Consider the following 27322-nt stretch of genomic DNA (forward strand, 5'->3'; position numbering starts at 1 on the left):
GTAAGTCATACCTCCTGCAGTTGGTCTTTTAAAATGTACAAACCCCTCACCAATCTCTGTATAATAGCTTCTTTGTTGTCTGAAATCGCGAGGTCCTGTTTCAAAGAGAAGGGAGGCTTTCTGCGAGTGTGAGTGCGCCCCCACCCCGGAAGCCGGGGCCCTCTGGGTGCCTGCGCCTGGCGCAGAGCAGGGCCAGAGCTGAGGCTGCAGACCCAGGAGGCCTGCGGAACACCAGCCCCACAGCCTCCGGCGGAGGATGCGAGGCCTTGTGGGCCGCCGGGACAAGGCCACTCCGTCAGGATGTCAGGGCCAGCACCAGACCCGCCCCGCGGCCGGAGACGGAGAAAACCCAGTCCGGCAGGGGGTGGCGGCCGGCTCCCCCATTAAGGCCGAGACCCCGTTACACGCAGGTGGGTCTGCGCCTCGGTTCCCGCGCCTGCAATTTACACTCACCCAGGACCTGGTGGCCCACGCACGCCCCCGTGTGGCCGGCCCGCCGGCTCCGCTCCCGGGGACAAGCGATTGAGGACCGCAAGGCCCTAGCGGTCCTGCCCGGGTAGAAGAGCGGCGTGAGCCCCACGGCGAGAACACGAACAGCCACAGGCACCCTGCATGCACCCACCTCCAGGGGCGAGACCACCCTCCGGATGGCCCCTGTTCTCACAAGACCCCACGAGCCACGGTACCATCCTCATCTGTAAAATAGGGAACTCCTGATGGTGAGCCCCGCGGCAGGAAGTAATTCAAGCTCACTTCTCGGAGATACAAGTTCAAGTGCAAGGGAGGGAAGAGGGAACCCGGAAAGGCCAGAGTGATGGGCCGGGAGGACCGTCCGCAGTGATCTGGGGAGATGTCACATCAGACCCTCCAGGGGGACAGGGCCACCAAATAACTCACCCCTTCCAGGGTGACAGCAAGAGCAAAGGACCTCCATTTTCTTCTCCTGTATTTTTAAACCAAGGGAGAGACAGGTGACTGAAAACTTGTAAACCTCCTGGTTGGGCAACTCAGCTACAGCAGCAAGAGAGCCCTGGAGGGTCTGTGCCGAGGGACAGCGGCAACATAAAGGGACCACACCCAGGCGGAGAGAGCACGAGACCACAGAAAAGGCCAGCAGACGCTCACCTGCAGCCGGAGCCTGCGAACAGAAACACCTCTTTCCAAAGCCACAGCCAGGGGAAGCTTCAGCCACTTGGAACTAGAGGAAAAACAGCGCTCCCAAACACCAGACCCCACTCTGACCATGCTGACAGCTGCTCTCCCGCGGGGGCGGCAGCTCCGCCTGGGCTAGTGCGGCCCTGAGCGAGGCTGGGGCACACTGTGCCCTGAGTGCAGAACACACACCTGATTCCAAAGCCTCGATGAGAAGAAAAGAACAGAAAATATCCTATTAGTAGTTGATACAGTGTTACACGCTGAAGTGATAAAGTTTTGGTAAAAAGTGTATTGTTAACATTAATTTTGCCCATTTCTTTTTACCTTTCTAATGTGCTACTTAGGAAATTTAAAATTACCCACGAGGCTCAAATTCTGGCTGGCGCTGCATTTCCTCGAGACAGAGCTTTGATGTGGCCCAGGCCAAGGCCAGCCCAGTCCAGGCTTATCTGCCCCACCACACCGTGCCACCCTGACAGCCCTGGGCTGTATGTAGCTTCAGAGAAAAGTCAACCAACCCGCCCCATTGGAGGGTGCAGGGCTCCCTGAGGGTGGTGGGTAAAGCACAGCCTGCCACCTGCTGCTCTGTGGCCTCCTGCTTGTCTACCCAACCTCTCTGTGCCTCAGTTTCCTCATCTGTAAAACAGGGAAAAATCAGGGGACCCTCCGCAGAGCCCAATGTTGGAATTAAACGAGCAACTTCATATAAAAAACTGAAACCAGTGCCCAGCACACACTGCGCACCCACCCTCAGCTCTGTTTAAGAACACTGACCATGTGCTGGTGCCACGCCTGCCTCTCCCACCATGGCTGGGCTCTGCCGGCTGCAGCTAGGCCCCACTGTGATGAGAAGGTCCGCACTCCCTAGGTCCCACCAAGCCCTGCAGGGACCTGCATCACTACCAGTTTCTGGTGAACAAATCCAAGCCCAGTGAGGCCAGGCCTGGCCTGTCCCCCAACCCGGTCAGCCCGTCCTGTTCTACCCCAACTCACAATCACTCCCCTCCCCTCAGAGGGTCCAGACAGAGGCCACGCCAGATGCACTGGGTACATCCAGTGACAGAAAGTAAGGAGGCACCCCAGAAATGATGGCCAGCCCATCAGCAGGACACAGGGGCTGACCAGACACGAGTTTGTTCACTGAATGAAGTGGGGGGGGCCTTTCTGCAGTCCTTAAAGTCAGGAGAGTTCGAGGAGGAAGGGGATCTATGTGTCCTTTCCAAGTGCCGCCCCAGAAGCAAGTGTTAATCACAAGCGGGAAAGACCCTGCCAGGTACAGCCTGGAGGACCAGCCGCCCTGGGGAACCACCAGTCTGGACCCATACACAGGACCTGCTCCTGACTGGAGGGGCTTGAAGACACCCAAACATGAGGGTGATTCTGAGGGACCCTAACTACTGAGAAAACTGGTGGGACCACCAGCTAACCCACCAGGATGGTGGGGAAGCAGGGAGCATCCCAGTTGCTAGGAAACGGATATTGTAAGTTGTGAGTCAGACACATCCTCAATAGTTCAAAATGAACTGTGTTGTATGTCCCACCTTAACTCTGTTGTTGCCCCCCCCCACACAAATGCTTAAAAATCAACCCTCCATGAAAACAAAACTAACCTCATCACTTCAAAACCCTGGTTCCAACTGAAACCCAGCCCCCTCCCCTTTTTTTTAAATTACGTTTTTAATGAAGATACTGGGGATTGAACCCAGGACCTCAAGCATGCTAAGCTCACGTTGTATCTCTGAGCTATACCCTCCCCCCCAAAACCCAGCTCTTAAACCCACTTCTGTCTCATTCACCTATTCATCTGATTCTGAAGTGCCTACTCAGTCCAGGGACACAGCCCTGACCTCCCACACCCACGTCCTGGGCTCAACCTCCATAGGAGTGCAGGGCCATCTGAGAAAGCCCAGAGCAGGGCTTGACTGGGCTCCACATGGGGGCTGACCTGGAGGGAAGCCCTCAGGTTCAGGCCCTTCACAGCCCCAGCTTTACGTAATCCAAATGACCAGGGACAACACAGGACTCAGCAAGGATAGCCAGCAAGTGTAAGTGCCCTCCCGGTGTTCAGAGCCTGGTCCACATTACAGACCCACCTTTAATCCCTTGCACCCCCAGTACCACCCTCACCCAAAGCAGGCAGGCCACAGCACAAGAAGGTCCCACAACCAGAGACCTAGAGACGCAGCCAAATGCCCCACTGACCCCCTAGCTGGGCAAGACTGACCAGAGAGAGGGGACACGACCCCTCTTTGAAAAATGCTGCCAGGGAGGTGAGCTCCACTTCAGGCTCAGTGGTTGGTTGGCCTCTCTGACTCCTATCACACCTCCAGGCCCTCCCTCACTGCTAGTTTCCACTCAGTGGGGGCCCCCAAATGGACAATGAAAGGGGCCAGAAGCTGAGGCCCTGTGTTTCCTGTTCTGCTGTTCTGCCCAGCAAGCTGGGTCACTCGGGCTGACAGGACCAGCTTCTGCACTGAATCATGACACACCCGCATGGCTGGGCTCAGCAGAACGAGGACAGAAAGGCCCAGATGGACTGGATAGTTTTCCTACAATTAAAACAGTACCTTCACTTTAAAATTAAACTTTTAAGGCTACTTCTGAAGACTCATGGAGGACACGGCCTTCTGGTCAGGAGAACACCCTTCCTCATTACCTACTTGACACTAAACCCACAGGCAACGCCCAAGGCCCCTGAGTCCATCCATCAGTAAATAAAAACAAAAAAGCCAGCTGCTCTCCTGGCCTGAAACATCCTCTGTAATCCAGCCAGTGGGGTTTCAGTCAGGTTAAAAACAGCAGAGGGCCGGGCACTGCTGGGATGGCGATGTGAGGTTCTCTGCACGCTCTCTCCCCAGCAAAGCGAGCCTCACTGCTGTGCATTATAAAAAAATGACCATTTTAAAGTTTCTGGGACGTGTCCTAAGGGCATATAGCAATGAAGAAACATCTATTTAGGAAAAGAGCCTTGAGACCTGGCCTGATGCCTCCCCAAACCCCAGTGTGATGAAAGCACCCCTCCAAAGGGGGAGCCAAGAGGGACCCCTCGCCCCAGCTCCCAGTGCAGGGTGATGGCTTCTCCCCAGGACAAGCAGATAGAGAACACCATTCCTGCCTCAGCACATTCATGGGGTGGAGGCTCCACACCAGAAGGGAATGCACAGAAGGCCAGGGGCTACAATCCCCAGTGCCTGCACTTAAAGCAGTGTTGTTGTCCCAAGGAAGGCCACTGCTGCCCGGCCTCCAGCTCCAGGGCGCGAGTTCAAAGGCTCTACCCTGGCAGTGGGGACGTGCAAACAGAGAGCCCTCCAGCCCTCCCTAAAGAGGGTACCTTGCTTGGAACAGAGCATGGGCAGGTTCAAGCCTAAAGACACAGACAAAAAGTGGGTAACCTGGCAGTGGACGAACAGAGAGGAAGTTGGCAGCCCCACGATAACAACAGGGAACAGACCCAGAGCTTATCAGGGAGAGGCGGCTGGACAAGCCTGCTGCGACCAGCAGCTGTCAGGACCTGCCTCAGATTGCCCCGCCTGACTGTAAGGACCTTACCTCAGAGCTGGGCAGGCCTGGGCTGCTATCAAAACCAGTGGAGCAATCAGCTACTAATCGGTGGTGACAGACCACCGGCAAGACAGCTCGTCCACAGACAGCCAGAGGGAGAAGTGATCCCAGGAGGGCACCCATCTAGCCAAGTCACTAAATATACAAACAAGCAAACAGGCCCCGCAACCATAGTCGGGGTGGGGGGCAGTATCCAGAGTTCTTACAATATTTTACCTAAAATAGCCAGTTTTCAACAAAATATTTGGGGAGATGAAAGAAACAGGAAAGTGATCCACACACAGAAGAAAAAAAGGAAACAAACTGCTTTTGAAAAGGCACAGCCATTAACTTAGCAGAAAAGACTTCAAAGCAGCTATTATAAATATGTTCAAAGAACTAACAGAAACTGTACATAAAGAAGTAAAAGAATTTACTGACAATGTCTTATCAAATATAGAATATCAATAAAGAGATAGCAGTTATTAAAAAGAGCCAAATGAAAATTCTGTAATTGAAAAACCCAATAACTGAAATAAAAATGCACTTTAGGGGCTCAACAATAGGTTCAAACTGGCAGAAGAATCAGCAAACTTGAAGACAGATCAACAAAGATTATGTGGTCAGAAAGGCAGTAAGGAAGTACAGTTCAGAAAATCGAGCAGAGCCTCAGAGGAGCAAGGGACCAGCACGTGTGAGGGGCGTCCTGAAGGAGGGGAGAAGGGAGCAGGAGAGTTGTCAAAGCAATGGTGGCTGAAAGCTTCCCAGACTTGATGATCTGCACACCCAGGATGGTCAACCTCCTCCGAAAAGAATAAATACAAAGAGACCCACACCTTCCCTCACTTTAGTCCAAATGTTGAACGCCAAAAGAAAGACCAACTCTTAAAACGAGCAAGAGAAAATGACTCACGAATTCAAAACACTGAAAAGAAACTGCCAACCAAGATTCTTACATCCAGCAAAACTTTTTTAAAAATGAGGGCAAGATAAAGACATTCCCAGGTAAACAAGACTGGGAGAATTCCTTGTTAGCAGACCCAGCTTACAGGGAATACTAAAAATAACTTCCTCATGCTGAAAGCAAGGGACATCAGGCACTAATTCTAACTCACATGAGAAAACAAAGAGGTAACTATATAAGACAGTGTGAGTGCACATTTTCTCTTACCCTCTCTTAACTGATTAAAAACTTAAGTTTCTATAAATGTGAAGTAAGTTCTAATAAGATGCATACTGTAAGCCTTAGATAAATCACTAAGAGAATAATATAATTTAATGAGATATGATATAATATAATAGAATGTAATATAATATAATGATATATATATGTTTAAAGTTCATTAAAGGAACTGAAATATTACACTAGAAAACATTCACTTAATACAGTAGAAACCAGTAAAGAAGGAAGAGTTGGGGGGAAAAAGACATGAGGATGCACAGAAAACAACAAGTGAAATGGCAGACATAATGGCAAACATAGTAACATTAAATGTGAATGAATTAAACAATCCAATCAAAGAGCAGAATTGCTAGAATGGATTTTTTTTTTAAAGATCCACTCTGTGCTGTCTACAGGAGATGTATTTTAGATTCAAAGATACAAATAATTTAAAAGTAAAAGAGAAAAAGATGTATCATACGAACAGCAACCATAGGAGATCTGCAGTAGCTACACTACTATCAGAAAAAAAAAACTTTAAAACAACAACAAAAAATGACTAGACATGAAGAGAAACTTTATAATAAGAGGACCAATCTGCCCGTAAGCTAAAACTATAAACATATATACACCTAACAACAGTGCCCCAAAATACAGGAAGCAAAAACTGACAGAAGTGAAAAGAGAAACAAATAATCCAAAAACAGCTGCAGACTTCAGTGCACACTTCTAGTAATGCACATGGCAGCGAGACAGAGGACTGGGGAAAGGACGACTCGCACAGCTCTGCAAAATCAGACACATGGCCCTCCACCTGCAGCAGGCAGCAGCAGAACACACGTTCTCTCAAGTGCGCGTGGGACGTTCTCCAGGACAGCCCCTCCACCAGACCATCCAACAAGCCTTCATTCAAAATGGCTGGAATAATACAAAGTATGTTCTCCAACTACAGTGGAATTAAAGCAGAAATCAATTACAGAAGAACATCTGGGGAATTCATAAATGTGTGGAAATTAAACAAACACTCACAAACAGCAAATCAGTCAAAGAAGAAATTCTGAAGGAAATTTAAAAATATTTTAAGACCAATGAAAACAATATACAACATACCAAAATGTATAGGATGCAGCTAAAGCATTCCTTAGAAGGAAATTATGGCTGTAAATGCTGTATTAAAAAAGAAGAAAGAAAAAATAAATCAATAACTTAACTTTCTAGCATAAGAAACTAAGAAAAGAGCAAACTAAACCCAAAATAGGCAGAAGGAAAGAAATAAATACTAGAGTGGAAATAAATAAACTAGAGAATAGAAAAACAATAGAGAAAATCAAAACCAAAAGTAGGTTCTTTGAGAAAAATCAATTAACTGGACAAACCCTTACCTGGAAGAACCAAAACCAAAAGGAGGGTGAAAAAGAGAGGAAACTCAGATGACTGAAGCCAAGAATATACGTACACATACGTGTGGCTGGGACAGGTGCGGCACACCAGAAACGGACACACTGTAACTGATGGTACTTCAGTTAAAAAATAAAAAAGAATTAAAGAGGGACTGTTACTACCAACTCCACAGAAATTAAAAGGATTGAAAGGGAACACCAAGAAGAACTGTGTGCCAACAAATTAAACAACAGACTAACTGGACAAATTCCAAGAAAGAATTTCTATTGAAACGAACTCAAGAAGAAATAGAAAATCAGAATAGATTTATAACAAGCAGAAGACTGAATTAGTAATTCTAAAACTTCCCACAAAAAGCTCAGGCTTGGAAGGCTTCACCAGACAATCCTGCCCAACGTGTAAAGAACTGATAAACTTGCAACAAGTGGTAAATAAGCCCCAGAGATTAATGCACCATATAGAGAATACAGACAGCAATATTGTATTATAACCATCAAACTTGCTGAGAGACTAAAAGTAATTATTCCAACCACTAAAAAAAAAGGATAATGTAACATGACACATGCTAGCTCTGTGTTATCATACCACAATATTCATGTATCAAATTAACATGTGGTACACCGTAAACTTGTACAATGTTGTATGTCAAATACATTTCAATTTAAAAAATTTTAATTAATAAAGAATTGATAGCAATCCTTCACAAGCTCTTCCCAAAAAACCAGAAGAGGAACACTTCCCATGCCCCACTTCTAAGGCTATAGCACTATCCTGGTACTGAAACCAGTCATCGCAAGGAGAAACACAGACCAAATTCCTCATGAATATGGACACAAAAGCCTCAGCAGAGTATTAGCACCTGATAAAAACGGTTCTACAGCATGATCAGATGAGACCGATCCCAAAAATGCAAGGTTGGTTCAACACACAAAAATCCATCATCAACGCAATACACCATAATAGTAGAATAAAGCACAAAAACAACATGATCATCTCAACACACACAAAAAGCACTTGACAAACAAATATCCTTTCAAGATAAAAAGAAAACTCTCCAATTCAGAACAGAAGGGCACTTGCTTAACCTAAAAAGGGGCACCTGCGTAACACCCACGCTGACATCGTACTTAATGGGACTAAATGCCTTCTCACTATGAGCAGGGGCGAGACAAGCACACCGACTCCACCACTCCTGCCAGGGGAACGAGGCAAGAAAAAGAAACGAACACATCCAGACTGGAAAGCAAGAAGTAAAACTGCCTACCCGCAGACGACACATCTTGCATATAGAAAAGCTTCAAGTGTCCACTAAAACGCTATTAGGATAAATGAGATCAGCAAAGTTGCAGGACACAAGATCAATATGTGAAAATCAATTTTATTTCTACAAAGAATCAATGAAGAATCCACAGTGAAATTAAGAAAACAATTCCATTTACCATAGAAGCAAAAAGAATAAAATACTTTGGAATAAATTTAACAAAAGAATTTCAAAACTTGTGTTTTGATCATTTCTTTCCTTCTTTCTTTCTGCCTGTCTGCGTCCCTCCCTCCCCTCCCCCACCTCACCCCTACACACACACACACACACACACACACACACACACACACAGTAAAAAGGGCAGGTTTCTAGGCGCTACTTCATGCTTGGAAACAGCAGGCTGTGGCTGGTTAGCTCGCAGGAGACGTGGCCACACTGGGTGAATGGTGCACGTGCACGAGGGAGATGCGGACACAGATGGAAGCGATGACAAGGGAGACAGAGCTGCAAAGAATGAAAGGGCCAAACGTGCCAGTGGGCAACCTCATGCAGCGTGGTACCTACCCAGATATGATCGCCTGGGGGGGGCTTTGACTTCTTCATCTTTATTATCTGCAGCTACATTTAAAAAGACATAGAGAAAAAACAGAAAGGAAGAAGAGACAAAAACAGACTGGTTTTAACATGGTAAGTCCTTGTTGTGTTTCTCTTTTAAAAGACCACTGGGACAGAAAGACCACAGGATTTTGGCTTCTGTGTGTTAGGACTTTCTGAACCATCTTTCTCCAAACCAACCCTCCTCCAAAGTAGGTGCTCAGGGCAGGGGTAAAAAGGAAAAGTTACCACATTTTCATTGACTTTCTAAGGTCAGAGGCGCTGTGCTGACAGAGATACAGCAGACCCTGCCTCTGCGTCCCCCTGGAAACTCTGTGTGCAAGTCCTGGTTGCAATACAGCTGTCCCGGGCTCACAACTCTTCACAAGGTTGCTCGATAAAGCGGTTTCCAGAGGGCACTCAATGGAACACCCACCGTAAAAGGAGAGCCAGCGCAGCACATGAACTTGACAGCACGTGGCCGAGGCAAGGCCACATCACACTGAGTCAGGGAGCATGTCTGGCAGCTGTCTCTGTGTGACAATGTGATTCCCAGGCACCTTCCCCTGCCCCGCTTCACCACCCACCCAGCACCCCACCCCCACCTGAGACCGCCCTAGTCTGGGCCCCTGGGACAGCGGCCCGAGGCCCTGGAAGACACAGCCAGAGTGTCTCAGGTGGCGTCTGCCTGCCGGTGGGGTCTCGGGTGGAGGGCAGCTACAAAGAAGTGACTGAGGTCAGGAAGCAGGGTGGAATCAAAGGTTGTGTGCCACCTGCCCTGGGCAATGTAGACTCTACTCCAAAAAGGGAAATTTTGCAAGTAAACAGCTAAAAGCAAATACCAGAGCTGCTGCCTGGACCTGGGGACAGCGGATGCTGCTCAGGAGGGGCTGGGAAGGCTTTAAAACCAACAAACTGCAGTCTCCTTTCCACACCCCCTCCCTCCCCAGCAACATCCTGGAGCATCTAGGTTCTGGCTACCCAGACTTGGTCAGATTTCCTCAGGTTTTTGCTTCTATTTGATCCAGACCAATTTCACCATTCATTGGCACCTCCTCTAAAGACCAAGGTCCCAAAGGAGGGAGGGTGGGGGAGGGGAGGGAGGGAAGGCGGGGGAGGGGAGGGGGCACCAGAGGTGGGGAAGTGAGGTGCACAGGGGGCACTCAGCTCAGCTCCCAGTGCAGCTCAGGCACAGGTCCCCTCCACTTCTGTGGGCTCATCCTGCTAAGCCGACACGAGCCAGACTTCCGAGCCAGACCTCCGGGCACGCAGGTGAGGCTGCAGCCCCGCGGGGTCAGCAGACACACATTCTGGTGGGCGCGGCAGTCAGCAGGCCGGGTAAGTAGGTTCCAGGTGGGAAGATTACATCTCATAGCGGGCCCTCCTCTGTGCACAGTGCCAAGGCGCCCAAGGGCTCCTGGCTGGAAAGCAACATGCTCAGATCTACATTTTAGAAAGACAGCTTCCTGCAGGGCTGACTGGAGGAAGGTGAGTTCTGAAGCCAAGAGACACAAGAAGTGCTTTCAACAACCATGTCCTTGATAGGTCTGTGCTGCGCACGTACTCCTGGCTAGGCACTAACGCTCAAAAATGGCCCTAGCAACATTTCCAGGCCCACGTTGTCCTCAGAACCTCCCCTCCCTGCCACCTGTAGGTAGTGTCTCTGTCCCCTGGACTGTGGGGGCCTGTGGGGGCTCCAGCCTACAGAAGCAATGCTACATGATTTCAAGGCTAGGTCTTTAAAAAGATACAGCTCCACCCAGGTCTCCCTCCCCTGAATCCTGGTGCCACGTCGTGAGGAAGCCCAGGCCATGTGAGGAGGCCACATGAGGATGTGCTGGCAAAGCCGGCTGAGGTCCAGCCAACAGTCAGCTCCAGCCCAGACACATAAGCAAGGAGTGAGGGGCAGCGGGGGTGCTCAAGCAAATGGCCCAGACTGCAGATTCACAAGCAAAAATGTCCTTTCAAGCCACCATGTTTTGGAGTCACTTGCTGAGCAGCCACAGAGACTGGGACCACAGATAACAAGGTAGAAGTTTCAGCAGAGCTGAGACAGGAGGGTCAGTCCCTCTGGGTGGCCAGAGGCCAGGATAGGGCCAGGAGAGAGGGCTGGCTGGTGACAAGAGGCAGACTGTCAACTGCTCCTGGGGGCTTTCAATCCTCTCCAGCGGTTGAGATTCACTGCTGTGGGCACCTAAAGAAAAGTTTGCCTTAGAGAGACCACCTGGGGGCAACAGTGCATGAGGGTGGTGGAGGGGACGATTGTTACAGGTGGGACAGAGGACGAGCAGGGGACAGGAGGCATGATTACAGTGGTCCAGGCAACATGGACATAGGAGACCCTACGCCACTGCCAGGCAGTAGGCAGGACTGATACAGGGTTCATAACCTGACGTCCGAGGACACCAGTGATCCCTGGAGATGCAGAATGGTTTCTGGAATGGTTCCTGGGGAGGGGGGTCCTCTGCGTTCATTCTCAGGATGGCATGTGACTGCGTGACCCCCCCCGCCCAACATTCTTTACAGCTTTACTGAGATGCAAACACATACCACAGAAAGTTCACCCTTTTCATGGTTTTCAGTACATTTACAGAGCCGTGCAACCACTACCACCGTGGAATTTCAGAACATTTTCATCACCCTGCAAAGAAACTGACCCCCGGCAGCAGTCACCCACCTCCCCAGCCAATTCTGTCAGAGTGTTTACTGAGATTTGGCACAAATGTCAAATAAATTCAACCACCTGAGCTTGAGGCTCAGACAATTATTTTTTTACCAAATAAAATGGGACAAATGAACCCACGCGTGTATCCAGGTGGTGGCTGTGCAGCACAGCGTCTGATGGGAGGACTGTGTGACCCTGAGGACCCCCAACAAAACAGCTTCTCAGTAGCCTTGTGGTCGGCACTGGCCTCATCTAGAACCTGCTGTGAGCGGTAAGGGAAGCAGGTGGTGACAATGTTCTGTTATTCTTCGGTCCTTAGCAGCGGGGCTGGGGGTGGATCAGAGCCTTGATAAGGGCACCATGAAGGGTCATCTCCCATAAAACCTCCCTGCTCCGCCCACAAGGAAAACTACAAACAACACCCGACCCAACAGCCATTCCCGGGCCCAGACTGGGTCCTCCAGATGCCATGGACTGGCCAGGTTCCTCGGAGCAATGGCTGATTCCAGGTTTGGGGCAGGAACTGGACAGCAGGGACTCGATGGAAAGCTCAGAGCTCCTCACCACACCAGGGTCAAGGGCCAGTGAGGCCGCTGTGCTGAGCCAGGAGGTCAAGAGCCGACTGAAGGGGCTCCTGCCGGCCAAAGGGACAATGGGGCCCCAACCAAGTGAGCACAGCAAAGCTCACATGCATGTGCTCAGGACGACATAGAAACAAACGTGCTCACTGCCGCAAGATGCTGGGAACCAATCCTGAAAATTAGCAAATAAAGAGAAATAAGCAAGGGTTTACCTGCCTATCCCTTCCAAACCTTAGTGCTGGGTAACCGAGCAGCATCTGTGGGGAAGTCTCTGCAGAGAAGCAAAGGCGGACAGGGCATCAGTGCTCTGTGGCCGTGACTGATGGGCCCAGCAGCAGGTACCATGGCTGCTACCATCCAGAGGCCAGCTCACAGCCGTGCCTCCTGGAAGAAGAACACAGCTGTCCTGTGAAAACAAAAGACCAAACCTGGATCCGATTATCTTTTTAAAATGTTCTCTACAGAGCGTCCCAGACAAAAGCGGCTCAGCAGCCTGATTACGTCTAGATTCTGCATCTCTGACTCACCCTGCACATGCTGCTCCTGGCCCACTGACCACAGTGCAAACAACACAGTTTCAACAACAGATACATTCCGAGGAAAAAGAAGTTGAGAGCCTTTGGACTAAAAAGACAAGTCAACAATAGCAAAAAGTCATGGAGTGCGACCTGTAACAGGATCCTAATTTAAGGAAACAAACTAGCCAAAAGGCTAGGAAATGGATGATACAGTTAGAAACTCACACAGAACCATGGATTTCTTATGGGTGGTGATGGTATAAAGCCTTATCTTTTACAGATACATTATAAACTATCTACAAATAGAAAATGTCTGGGATTTGCTTCAGAAACAGCAGAAAGAGGATGTGAGCGGGGTCCAGGGTAACTGCGGGGGGGGTCCTGGGCACACATGGAGCTCCGTTCCGCTCTGCCTACTTCTGTGTGTTAGAAACTCTCCGCAGTGAAAGGTGAAACGGAGATGCAGCCCCTTCAAGGCAGGCACCTGACCTCACTCCTGGTCCACAGCCCATCCCCCTGGTCTCCACAGCGCTACCCACCTGGGCATCTGAGGAGGGACCCGCCCCCAGTCCCGCCTCCACAGATACAAGGGCACACAAGCTTCAGTGGAATGAGAGGTTTTAAAACACCAGATCCTAACTTTGAAAGTGATCCAAGTTTTGTGATAGGAGACTGCCTGGAAAAGAAAAAACTGGAAAAATACACCAAGAAGTTCAGAGCAGTCACCTCCAGGCAGTGGGACAGAAGCTTTCAGTTCTCTCTACACCCCTCTGTCTTCCCCACAACGTCTGCGATGAGGGTGTGCTGCTCCTCATAGTAAGATAACAAACTGGATATGTAACTTTGTAAGTAACCTGCTTTTCCTTCTTAATACCATCTACGTTTCTTTAACCTTAACATTCAAGCTTGATGACCTTCAAAATTGAAAACCTCTATAAAACATGGGGGAGAACACTTGAGCTCTTCTCCAGGCTGCCTGACCGTCCTACGAGAAAACTGAGAACAGGGCTATTCAAAAGTTTCTTCATGAGTTATCTTAACGTACATGGCCAGTTTGCCAGAAAGTCTGCCTCCAGAGGCCGGGCATCCTCCCCAGGGGCTCAGCGCAAACCTCCAGGGAGCGGAGGCCGGCCACCTGCCCGGGGCTCTCAGAGCTTCCTGGCCTGCGCTGCTGGGCTTTCCACAGCCCACCTGCCCACTGCTGACACATGAGAGGAAACAAACCCACATGTGTCATTAACACCTTCCCCTGCGAAGATGCCGGACCCTGGGTATCTCAAACATAGCAAACGCAAAAATAAATAAATCTGATCTGGACTCAAGTATTAAAAGTGCCAACTATGAGAATCTCAAGAATTCTCAAACTCTCAGCTGGTGTGAGGGGGCTGGGAGCGGGGATAGTTTAGAGAGGATTCTCCCCGAGGCCACAGCACAGGGGGCCCTACAGAGTCCTGCATCCAACACCAGAGCAACAGCACAGAGTGGTGTAGGCTGAGGAGGGCCACCGCCATGAGCGGCCATTAAATATTAAATGTTAAATATTAACCCTAGTCTGCTGCATGACCTGGAGGCCCCACACCTGCTATATCTGGCATCACACATCATCACTGCCCACACGATTTCAGACAAGGTCACCAGCCCCGTCTCATGTTGCCGGGCCCAAGGCAGAGGAACAGGAAGCAACCAGGCCATGGAGTCCTCTCCAGGCCTTTCTTCCTTCCCTGGGGGGGGATGAACGTCACCAATCACCCCATGCTGCCCACTCTGCAGGCGCCTACGAGATTCTGCACCAAATTAAAGGTGAGGTTCAAAGGGTACAGATCGCAGAGGACAGGGGCAGAGGCTGTCGAGCAGAAAGCTCTCAACTTGGAGAAAATTAAGAGCCAGCTCATCCCCTTGTAAGGGATCCAGGTCACAGAAGCCCTGCTGTCCAGGCGACAGAACCAGCACGACCTCTGGTGTGATCGCCCAAATGACAGCTGGGAGGACGGCCTCAATGGGGAGAAAAAACAAAAACACACCAGAAGCAGACAGTGGACAACACTCTGCAGTCTGAGTGACACTGACTGGTCTCGGCTGCTCATCAGAGCCAGAGGCTGGCCTATTTTCTAGAAAGACTGAAATCAGCATACACTCGTGTCACTCTGAAAACAGAAGCCACACAAGAGGACTTGCTCAGGGAAAGAGAATAACCATCAGGAATAAAAAGAGCGGGGCAAGGCCTCAAGTCCGCATGGGTCCCAGATCTAAACAGACTCTGGAGAAAACGCTTCTCTAAGCAACAGCGGAGACTGAACACACACGCTCAGACAAAGTCAAGGTGAGAGCTCAGATCTAGTGACTAGAAGACCCAGAAGCGCAGCACCAGCCCCCCAGCCAGAGAAGCTACCAGCCTGCACCTCCGACAGTCTCAGCTTGGAGGGAGTGTTTCAGAAGAAAAGGCAAAAACAGGACAAGTATTTCTACCTTCTGAGCCTCCAAAAAGCAGCGTGGGCTGAGCACGGGATGCATCCCACCGTTGCTCGTGGACCCCACATGCCCATCCAGGGCCCACAAAGCATGACTGCAGGTGAATGTTTAACCAGGTATGTGAGAAAGACCCCAGATAACTCAGCCTCAGGGGACTGGAAAACGGGAAGGCTGTGTTGTGTGTGACAAGGTCAGAGATAAAGCTGCCCCGGCAGGATGCACCGACTCCGCCTCGTCCAGCCAGACAACGACCAGCAGATGCACCTCCCACCGCGACTCAGCACCCACCGTGACAGCGGTCACAGGGAAGGCTACGTCATGAACAGTTAATAGCTCGCCCAAGTTCCAGTGAAAAACTATCACCTGCAAGTGTCTCACAAAATACAGTGTTGAGTTCAAGTCACTGAATGCACTGAAAACACCGGCATCGGTGACAGACGCCAGCACCACTTAGTGAAACAAAAACCACCCAGTTGACGTTGGACTGAGGCCACGCCGGCTCCTGGGAAGCCTGGCAGAGCTCTCCTGCTGAGTCACTGGCCTTTACTGCCAAAGCTCTCTAGCCCACCTGCGAAGACGCGGCGTTTCAGGTTCAGCTCGTTGGCCGTGCGGACCTCAGTGCAGAGCTTCAGCATCAGCAGCATGGTCAGGATCATGATCACGCTCTGCCAGAGCAGCGGCGACTCAAAGTGCCTCCCAAACCTGTGAGGGAAGAAGTCGCAGCGTCAGGAAGGTGCCTGCTCAGGCCTCAGCCAGGCCCCCACAACCACATCCTGAACAGCTCCCAGGAATGCAGCCCCTGGCCTCCCAGGCCTTTCCTCTCTTCCCTGTGGACAAATCTGCAGTGGGACAGAGCTGGAATGGGAGGGGCTGGGGGCACCCCTGGATGGCCAGATGGGGGCAAGCACCGCCTCGGCCCAGAGAGCCCTGGGAATCACGTGCAGAGCTTCCCCCAATGCTGCTGGGACTCTCCCAGGGACACTGACAGCGTGTGAGAGGGTCTCCTGAGCCACCTCCAGCATGGCCAGGTGTCCAGCACCCTCCTGCAGAGGCCCAGCCACAGCCAGGTTCTAGACCATCTGTTTACCAGGAAGCCCTGTTCCAGAGTTCAGGGAACAGCAGCAGCCCTGCCTCCTGCCTGCGGGGAGAGGGGTCTCTGGGCCAGAACAGCCCAAAGTGTGAGCAGGGGAGCAGGGCCAGGCACCAAATTTCCACTTACCCCTTAGCCGAGAAGGCAGCAGCCCCCACCCTGAGCCTACATCCCTGACCCCCACCCAGGCCTCTTCTCCGAGGCCTGCCCCACCTGCCTCTCTGAGCTCCAGGCCCTCAGGCCCCCAGGCCTTCCCGCTGACTTTTTTCCAGTGTGTTGAGCATCTCACCGACTCAACGAAAAGCTTCTGGAGGCCAGAACCACAATCCAGTGACTGGCACCAGCTGGGCTCATCAGCAGACCCCAGACCCCAGACTCCAGGGTCTGACAGCAGCACCCACCATCTTGCACACACTGGCTGTGGGGCTGTGACATGCAATCCAGGCCAGCCACAAGCACAGCGCCCATCAAAGCCCAGGCCTCAATTCTAGCCTGGCAGTTCTAGAGCAGAGACCCCCGGACGAGCTGCAGTGTGGTCTGACACATGTTTCCCAAACCTGAGCTGGTGGCCGAAAGGTCAAAGTCGGGAGGCCCTGGATGGCAGTCTGATCTCCCAGCTTCTCCTGGACAGGAGACATGGGAACAACCACCCAGCTCCCCTCCCTGCTTGCCTCTCTCTCACACCTGTCCCTCCAAGGAGAGGGTCACTGAGAGTTGGCCACTGGGGCCACGCACGTGCTCTGCCACAGGCTGCACTGTGACCCACCACCTCCCAGCTTCATCTCTTCTATAAAGTGCAGCTAAAACCCCTATGGCTGTCTGAGGACATTTCTAGCCAATTCTAGAAACTGGTCCCCACTGGTCACCTAGCTGACCTTAGGGGCTGACTTATCCACAGGTAAAAGTCAGAGGAGACAGAGAAGGTTCCATGTCAGGTTGGGGAGACTGGAGCAGGTGGGCATGACAATAACAAATTACTCTACGGGTCCCCACACCATGCTCACACCAGTTAGTTGCAAGGCTGAAGACACGCAGTTTTGGCCATTGTGTAACAAATGCCACTTCTGGCATCTTAAATGTTCAATAGAAACAATGAGTGACCAGAAAAACTGTGGGAAAAAGTATCAAGGTTTGTGCTTCCCTTATACTGTGCACCAAAAGTCAAATCTAGGTGAACTCAGTATTTACAGGAAAAAAGACATTTAAAGTGAAGTGAGAGAGGACAGGTGAATGTTTAACTGCCTTTAGGGTAAAGACAGGTTAAACAAGATATTCCAAAAAGCACTTTTCACGAAAGATATACAAGTGACAAGATAAATAGGAAACAAAGTTCAATGTCACTAGTAATTTTAAAAAGCTAATTAACTTAAAAAGATACTATTTTTTACTTATATTAGTTCAGCTTCTTCCTTCAATGCTAACAGTCTGCACTGGCATGGATGTCACAGAGCACTTTCTTTCCTGCCCTGAGAACACGGTTGGCAAAGCTCTTCTGCTGCAAACGCTGGAGCAGCCCCCTGGACAACATGGGGCCTCGGGCTCAGAAGGGCCAGTCTAAGAGATTCTCCCTTGGTGGCAGCGCACTGTCTGGCTCCCAGGGAGATGCACACTACAGAGAATGTGCCGTGTTCCACCAAGCCTGAGCCAAAGTTTCTACAGGGACCACCTTCTCCACCTCTTCAAAGCTCACATGGAAGAGAAGCTGTGCATCCACTTCCTTGTGAATGATGGCCCTTCCCTGGCGACACAGTGTCACTATATCCTGAATACAACTTTACTATGTCTCCAGTACAATGTCGCCACATCTCAGATACAATGTCACTGTACTTCTGATACAGTGTTGCCACATCTCTAGTACAAAGTTACCATATCTCTGATTCGCTGTTTTCATCATACAGGGACGGGAACTCAGTGAATGCATGAGGCTCTGGGTCAGAATACCCTGTGGCACTGTCCTCACACCCTGGGCCCCTCTGCTTCTCCTTAACAAAATCGCTTAGCCCTCCTCCTGGCCCCACAAAGGCCAAATCCTGCACATCAGCATTTATATGATCTGCTGAATGCTGATTCTGCAAAAGGATGGTAAGGACTGTAAGAAACAAAGACATTAGTTTCACAAGTTTCAGAAAACCTGGGATTTCCACAGATTGATCAGCCCTTCCTGCAGTCCTGCAGAGCCACTTATGTGCCTTACACCCCAACTCTCCACGGGGCTCCCCAGGCAGGCTGGGGTCCTGAGGACTGCATTGCTGGCCAGCCTTGGGAAACAAACTCTTCATTTCTTCCAACTCCAGCACTGTTCTAGTGCAGATCCAGATCCCGTCCCACCTGAAACCCACCACAGCACCCCCTCACCCGCCACAACCCATGTATATTCATCTGGTACGTTCCATACAGCACTTCTGCTAAAGTATTAACCCTGCAGCGTGTGGCCCAGTGTTTGTCTCATGGGAAACCTTCAAAAACCTATTAAATCAAGTGGGCTGCTAATCTATGAAGCCTGGAGGGACCCAGGAGTGGGGGCTTCAGAAGCTCCAGAGAGAGGAAGAAAGGGGAGCAGTGCATCAGCCTCAGAGCAGTGGGATTTGAGGACCAGCTGGGCAGAGAGGTGCACATTTGTCACAAGTCATAGACGGAGCCCTGATTTCTGCTGGGCTTTACCACGCAAGCCCTGCCAGGTGTGAAGTGAGGGGAAAGTGCATCCCAGGTCAGAGAGACCCTCGAGAAGAGGCCAGCACCCTCCGCCAGCCCTCCCTTCATCCCCAAAATTCCACAGGCTTCTGGAATCCTGGCTGAAGCCCTGTGTCTTCACACGGTAGCCACTGAACACCAACTCCACGGGAAAGGAGCAATCGGATATGCAGACATAGGCGTGCCAGTGGACACAGTTTAGAATTCCACCAAAGGCCCTTTCTCAAAGTCTCAGGCCCTGCAGTAGAGAGAGAACTCTGGGTCCAAACACCTTAAGTGCCAGTTCAGCCCAGAAGCACTGATGCGATGGCACTCAAGAAACTGGTTTAATTTCTCATCAGATATTTACATGTAAATTAGATATTCTATTTTCTTTTTGCAATTTTAAATGATAAGCATATTGGAGGGAAAAGATCTCTCAAAGGAGCTATTTTCCCATAAAGTAATCCAACCTCAGGCAATCCTCCTCCAACAGAAAACTTCCCACAGCCTAAAGGAGACGTGCTTCCCAACCTAATACCCTGAGCCTGGGCTGGGAGCTCCTGGGGCAACCCCCACCCTTCACCTGCGTGCTCACCACACCCTAGCATGCTCAGGGTTAACAGCGGTGTTGCACACAAATTATAGTTTGTGACCTGCTTCTGTTCAACCTGAGGCTTAATTACAGCCATCTGAGAAAAGGGAAGTGGCCCGGGAAAGGAGAAATATTCAGTATGCTATTTTTCAACTTGTGCCAAACAAAAAAAAGTGCCCTCCGACCCCTCCCTCAGAAGTAGACCAGCCCAGAGACAGGGCTCAGAGGACAAGTTCTCCCGGGCGGGGAGTCAGTCGACTCACCAGCTCACTTTCTAAAACCCCAAACCAGGCAAAAACCCCGAGAAAGTGATCAAGGGCTGCCTGGCACTGAGCAGACCGAATGTGAAGGAGTCGAGAACTTCTGGATTCAGAGGACTCACACCCTGATGACCTCAGTGGAGACATCTACACAAATTCATCAAACTGCACACTTAGATTGGGTGGCTTTATTTAATGTAAATCATACCTCAGTAAAGCTGACAAAAATCAGTTAGCAAAAAAGCACAATTACTCAAATAGTGACCAAAAAATCAAAAGGAGGAGCCAGAAGCAGTGCTCTGGACACCAGCTGCCCAGAGCCCTTGTCCTCGCCCCTGCCCAGGCTGTCCTGTCATGCTGGGACTGTCTGAAAGGAAGGAAAGGTCTAGACTTTTCTGGCCTCAGAATGAGGCTACGAGACCTCTTCTCATTTCCTCTTAAAATACACCCTTCCAATTATGTCTGGCTTCAACAATTGTTAAAATTACCTCCGAGTTCCTTACCAGAATGCAAATAGTAATAAGCGGAAGTTGGGCTGGGAGGAGGAAGAAAAAATAGTCTCAAGTATTATCCAGAAAGTTGACTTCCTACTTAAAAAGAAAACAGCACACACGACAGAGAAGGCAGGAAGGACAGCCCTTTACGGCAACCCCTGAGCTCGCCTTCCTGTCGGGCTCAGGGGTCCCCTCCTGAGGGGCCTCGCTGGCCAGTGGGATGTCCTTCCCATGCTGATAATCACTGGCGTCCATCTGATCACTCCGTTCTCCCGCCCAGCCCCCATGTGAATTCCTGAGGGCAGGGACCCCGTCCTGGGACAAAGCCCCGCAGAGAAGGCCCTGGGAAAGTCTCCGATGAACGTATGAGCCCCACGAAATGAAGAAGCAGATCTGAGATTACGTGAGCTTCTTCACTCCAGTCCCACCATTTTCCCTGGGAAATAATCTCACCCAGTTCACCAGCTCCTTCCTAGGAAGTACAGACACTTCCGCCCCGCTGGCCTCACTCAGAAAAGGAAAAGGCCATCTCTCCGGGAGCACCCCCGCAAGAAAGCCCCCAACTTACCAGAAGAGTATCCGTAAAATATTGGCCACCAAGAGCACCAGACACACGTAGGTGGAGAAGCCCTCGGCGTTCTGAGTCCTCCGGATGTCCCTGTACTGCGGGATGTACGGCACCACCCCTCCGAAGACCATGGCCCCAGCCGCCCCCCAGGAAACCAGCTGGTGCAGCGGGACCAAAAGCCAGTCCAAGCCTTCTGCTTCCATCCCGAACGCCTGTGTGGCCCTGCTGGCAGGCTGACGTCCACTTGGGCCAAGCGCCCTCCGCGCTCACAGGCTCCCGGCACGCGCGCTGTCACCCAACATGCCGCTGCTGCCCGGCGCAGTCCTCCTCCTTAGGAGCCTGGCAAGAGAGGGAAAGCGGTGAAGGACTCGGAACCCTCCTGGAGGCCGAGTGGGGCCGCGCTCGGCAGGACGCGCCCCGGGCGCACCGCGGGGCTCACGGCTGGGGGGCCACCCCCTCCCCGGACACGCACGGCTCCGGGAGCCCTTGGCGCGCACACCGGCCTCCGCTCGGGGTTGGGGGCGGGGCCGGCCCGGGGTGAACACCAAGTCCCGGGGTGCGGGCTCGGTTTTGGGGGAGGGGGTCGCACAGGCCGGGGGGATGGGGGACCCCCTGCCCCAGGGGTCCCGGACCGAGGTGGACGCTCAGTCGGGGAACGTCCGCCCGCACCCCGACCCCAAGCCCGGCGGACCCAGCGCGGCGCCGGCATCCACGCGCTCCGCCGACCCCGCCCAGCCTCACCCGTGCGCAGTGCTCCCCGCCGTCCGTCCCCCGTCTGTCCGTCCGAGCGCCGGCACCGCCTCGGCGTGACGTCACAATGCGTGGCCCCTCCCACGCCGGGCGGCCGGGCGGGCACCGCTGGGTCCTAAAGAGCGCCGACAGGTGGTGAAAGTGGAGGCGGGCGCAGGGATGAGGTAAGGGGTCGAGGGTCGCGGCGAGGCCGCTCCGCCCTCCCAGTGCGCGCTGCCCCACGGGCCCAACCGGCCTGGGTTAGGCAATACCTGCCTGGCGGGGCCGCTCCTTCTCGGCCAGGCGCCCACGTGGCCGCGGCTCCACCTGTCCCGCGGCGAGTGGTCGTGTAGACGCGGCGCGCCGCCCCCGAGAGCGGAGGATGGGGTCCTGACGCCGCCCCGGGGACGGCCCCTCGTGGGGGTCTGGCGTCCGGTGTTTCCAGGAGTCTTTCCACCGTCCATTGTCTGACCGGGCCTGTGGGGCTCCCTACCTCGACCCAGGGGATACCTGACCAGCGGCGCTCAGAAGTATGCAGAGGGCCGGGGAGTTCAGGCCAGGCTGGGGGCCGGGGGCGCTCTCCTCTGGGGAAACGAAAGCCCACCTTGCCGCCTGGAGCCTCTGAAGGTCCACCTGTCTCTTCCGGCCCAGGCCAGCAGCAGCCAGGACTGGCCTCCCCAAGTGCGTGAGATACTGAAGAAAGTGCTGGACATTGGACTCTAACCTGCTAAGTGTTTCATAGCTTTAGCTCAACCGCACTTTCTGTGAGGTGCGTCAATATGTGCCCGTTTACACAGAAATAGGAATTGCTGTTTGTCACCTGACCAAGGTGAGCCCCCAGGGGCTCGGGCTCGAGGGAGGGAGAGGGAGGTGCTCAGGACACCGGTGCTGGGGGAGGGGTGGACCTGAAGCCCAGGTCAGGTGGGCGGGGGCAGGGAGGACCCTGTGAGAAGACCTCCCCCCGCCCCGCCCCCGACCCAGGACCTTGTGCGGGCGGGGCTCAAGGCAGAGAAAACCAATTGCAGGCCCTAGATTCTGTCTACAGAATAGCTCCCCTCCCGGCTTCCATCTCCACCACAGCAAACCCAAAGCACCCCAAAAGGGAAGGCCTGGTAGAGGAGAGAGGAGGGCCCCAGGGTGGGGGTGGGGAGATACCTAATCAGCCAGCCTCCTACCTGGACAGTTTCGTGGGAAATCATAAGAACAGTTACAACCTCACTAAGAGCAACTCGCAAACAAACCTGGCGATAAGGCAGGCCCTTGATCAGACAAAGAGTATCTCTCACTCTCCAGCCGCTGATGCCAGTGTATTTCTGAGTCATCACTATTCAAAGTATCCACCAGAAAGACTGAGAACACAGCACCAGCAATGTCTAGGGAAATGAAACACACACACACACACACAGAAGGACATCCAGGCCACGCTGGGCTAAGAAATATGGATGCTCCTCCTCAGCCAGATTGTCCCCCAAGCTCTGGGGCCTCCAGAATGGTCTACTTTCTCTCTTCTGTAAGCAACAGAGTAAGAATACAGGCTTCCATCCCATCTCACTGGAGCACTGGGGTCACGGCATCTGGCCCTGTTTGTCCTGGCAGATGTGGACAAACAGGTGCCAGCCCCTGGCCAGATGCCACTCTGGATCCATCAGGTGTGCTAGGTGGAGGACCCACACTAGCGAGCACCTCCAGAGTCCAGCCAAGGGCATGCAGTCTTGCATTCTTGGTCCAAGGCTTCACCTCACAGAAGTGGCTTGTAATCCTTTCAAACCTGTCTGGAATCAGAGGGGCACCTGCTGGTCCAGAACCATCAGTCAAGCAGAAGGAAACATGGCTCATCTGCAATGCTGCATGTTCCCTGGCTGCCTGCATCCCCAAACAGAAAAAAGAAAAAAGCCAACCAAGCCGTGCTAGGCTCAAAAATAGCCAACCATCATCTACTAACCCCAGAACCTGTGAATGCTACCTTATGTGAAAAGGAAAAAATTGCACAAGTGATTAAGTTAAGGATCTGGAGATGAGGAGGGGGCCCTGGATTGACACAGCCCCAGACATCAGTGCCATCACACATATCTTTATAAGAGGAAGGCAGAAAGAGACTTGAGACACACAGAGGCTGCGTAAAGATGGAGCAGAGAGATTGAAGACGCCGCCTGAAGTTGGAGGGAATGCAGCTACCAGCAAGGAATGGTGGCAGCCACCAGAAGCTGGAAAACCACAGAATGAATTTTCCCAGGAGCCTCTGGAAGGAGCACAGTCCTGCCACCACCTTGATTTCAGCCCCAGTAAACTGATCTCAGACTTCTGGCTTCCAGAACTGTGAGAGGATAAATTTCTGCCACACAACCCAAGCACGGGGCACAGTCTTTCATTTCTGGGGAGAACGATTTCTGCAGTTTTTTGCCACCCAGCTTGTGGTAATTTGTCACAGCAGCCACCAGAAACTAATATGGAATACTTAAAGTGATGGAGAAACTCTTCCTCAGGAAAAAACAAAACCAAGGGAATTTATTGCCAGCAGACCAACCCCGTAAGAAATGTTCAAATGAGTTATTTAGGCAAAAGGAAAATTATACCGGGCAGAAACTTGGATTAACATAACGAAAGGAAGCGGCCAGGAGAAGGAATAAGTGAAGGTAAATCTTTTTTTTTCTTATTCTTAATCTAAAAGACTACTGTTTGCTTAAAGCAATAAAGTAACAATGTACTGGGTGATTATAGCACATGAATAAATGAAATGAATGACAAGGGATGTAAGGGAGGAAATGGGAATATTCCCTTATAACGTACAAGCACTACACATGAAGCCGTAAATGTTATTTGAAACTGAACTTAGATAATTTCAAAATGTATATTATAAACCCTAGGGCAACCACTAAAAAGGTTTTTATTAAGCACAAATAAAGACAGGAGATAAAATGGAATCATATAAAGTATACAGTTAAAACCAAAGAAAGCAGAACAGGAGGAAAAAGAAACAAAGAATAAATGCAATGAATAGAAAAGAGTTATAACTTGGTAAATTTTAATCCAACTGTATCAATAATCACTTTAAATGTGAATGGTCTAAACACACCAATTGAAAGTCAAAGACTGTCAGAGTGTATGAAATTCAGAAATAAACCTCTGCAAGTGCCACTGTCCCTGGGATATTTGATGTCCTGTGCAGTAGGAACACAAGGAAGAGGACCATGGAGGTCAGTGAGCACATGGGTGACAGGAACAGCTGTTCCAGGTAGTGATGCTGGCCCTTTGCCCTCCTGAGGGAGCTGCTTCTGTGCTGCAAAAGTTGCAGAGCATCAGCAAGACCATGTAGTGATTTATTCATATGTATTTGAGTAAGTACATAGGAAATGAGTCTAGACAGATAAAATATAAATTCTTAATAGTTGTCTCTAATGTGACTCTGTATTTTATACACTTGTCTGTGGTTTAAATTTTTTAGTGAGTATATATGACTTTTCCAATTGAAAAAAATATACATCTCCACTTTACCAAAAGAAAAAGTGAGTTCCTGCATTGCTTGTTCTCCCCAGAAATGAAGGACTGTGCTTGAGTTTTGTGGTGTCCGAATGTGTCCCCCCTTCATCCCTGAGCCCAGCACACACCTCTTCTTGGACACCTGTGGATTCAGTGCTCCAAGGCTCTAGCTGGGACAGATGGGCACCAGGTGTGAACTTTCTTTCCAGCTTACAGGTGCTATTTTTGGAACTAGCTGAGAATATGGAAATGACACCAAGAAAGGCAAACTCTCACTGAAGTCACTGGACCCGCTAAGCTGATGGCTTGTGCAGAGCCAGCACGAGGACACTTGGGTGAGAGTCACCTGAGAGTCCATGCCTCCCATGTCTGCTTGTCTTAGAGAATTCATTCTGACTCTGAACATAGCTAAAATGGAATCCAGGGACTGTGGACAAAGCACCCAGCGGAGATTGTTAGAGGGCAGTGAAGCTGGGCAGCTGGGAAGAGTGGCCCCAGGCACCAGAGGCCTTCGTGGACCTGGCTTTGGCCTCTGCCTGGTGACTCAAGTGTGGAGAATGTCCGTCCATTTTCATGTGTTCTGAGCTTGTGCCTTTACTGCTGGAGGCTGGGCTCTCTGCTGGCCTCCAGTCCCACCTCTTGCATTGGTGCAGCCATGTGTCTGAGCTCTGGCCACCCCTCTTGCTCACTCTCACCTGCTGGCCAGGTGCAAACAAGGTAGTGGAGAACTCCAGCAGGAGGTAGCCCAGTTCCTGGCTGGACGGATCTGACTCTTGACTGGCAGCATGGGGCAGAGCCCCCACCCCTGCTTGCCAGCCTCAGACTAATTGAAAGTTTTGTTTCGTATTTAGCTGCTGCTTTTGTGGTCTGTGTGTTTGATTCCATAAATATGTACTCCTTACCAGACTCTGCTGTCTTCCCCGATCTACATCTGCACCAGTGAAACGCCATCTGATTTCTACACCCTCACAGCACACTTCAAGACTCTCCTCCTGTAGATTTGCAGTCAGTTGCATTTGAGGAATTTTTCCCCTGAACTTAGTTCCTGAAATTTAATATTCTTAACAAAATGAGTTTCTCTTCAGTGATTCTTGCTTCCATATTAATGAATTTATTTCCCATGGATGCAGAACTAAGAATTTGACCCCTAATTAGGCAGTATAGGTGAAAAATCACTCAGGTGCTAGGTGTAGAATGACAGATCCTATTTCTCCAGTAGAGACCAGGTTCTCAGGGTTATCAGAGAGTTTCTGAGTAGGTTCCCATCAGACCAGAGAGATTCCAATTGAGAAAGATAAAATATATATTTAAAAATATGAAAGCTTATGGAAAGAGAGTCACAAGTTTCCTAGGTCCTGGAATTCTTAGCCTAGGGTTTGAAGCTGGGAAAATGTACTATATATATATATATATATATATATATATATATATATATATATAGTGATAAAAAATATATATAGTGATAAAATATATGTAACACGAAATTTATCATTTTAACCACTTTTTAATTGAAGCATAGTTGATTTACAGTATTGTGTTAGTTTCAGGTGTAATTTTAACCATTTTAAGTGCAGCGTTCAGGGGCATTAAGCACATACACACTGCTGTGTGACCATCGCCACCGTCTCCAGAACATTTCATCTTCCCAAACTGAAACTCTGTTCTCATTAAAGGCTAACTCCTTGTCTCTCAACCTCCCCACCCCCAGCCCCTGTATGTGACTCAGAGGCTGCAGCTTGAAAACCACTCTGCTTTAACCTCCAGACTTGACCACTACTCCTGGGTGACTCTGCCTCTTTTCCAGGCCAACCAGGGTCACCAAGGCCATCAGGCACTTTGCCCCACCCCCACAGCTCCACTGCTGGAAGCTTTCATTTCTCTCTCCTGGTGATCCCATGAGCCCCCCACCCCTTGCGATGCCTCTGCTTTCCCTACGTTCCCAGCTCACCATGAGGACTGTCCTGGTCCCCGCTCTCCTCAGAGAGCCTGCTCGCCTCAGAATCTGACGGGAGCTCCTGGGGCTCTGATCCAGAAGGCTGGTCCTGGGCCATGCCCACCAGATCCACCCCGGGGACCCTGACCAGCCACTCAGA

The 27322-nt window shown here is 50.9% G+C and overlaps 1 protein-coding gene and 1 long non-coding RNA gene across 6 annotated transcripts in view; one reads left to right on the forward strand and one right to left on the reverse strand.

Moving 5' to 3' along the window:
- The window catches only part of SLC66A2 (solute carrier family 66 member 2), a 41506-nt gene extending 19668 nt beyond the window's left edge, over positions 1-21838 (reverse strand). For 3 of the 5 annotated variants that reach the window (XM_064480467.1, XM_064480469.1, XM_031441697.2), the window contains exons 1-4: positions 21765-21838; positions 21024-21362; positions 15915-16048; positions 9084-9137 (exon numbers count right to left, since the gene is read on the reverse strand). In XM_064480467.1, coding sequence (XP_064336537.1) covers positions 9084-9137; positions 15915-16048; positions 21024-21226 — 391 coding nt within the window. In that variant the 5' untranslated portion in view covers positions 21227-21362; positions 21765-21838. The other 2 variants (XM_064480466.1, XM_031441698.2) reach the window with 2 other exon arrangements.
- A 762-nt stretch (positions 21839-22600) lies between these two features.
- LOC135319538 (uncharacterized) lies at positions 22601-26135 on the forward strand. The gene is made up of 2 exons (XR_010378218.1): positions 22601-24385; positions 25286-26135. It is a non-coding gene; the product is annotated as an uncharacterized LOC135319538 (long non-coding RNA).
- The last annotated feature ends 1187 nt before the right edge of the window (positions 26136-27322 follow it).

Source organism: Camelus dromedarius, chromosome 28, assembly GCF_036321535.1.
Source record: "Camelus dromedarius isolate mCamDro1 chromosome 28, mCamDro1.pat, whole genome shotgun sequence".
NCBI lineage: Eukaryota > Metazoa > Chordata > Mammalia > Artiodactyla > Camelidae > Camelus > Camelus dromedarius.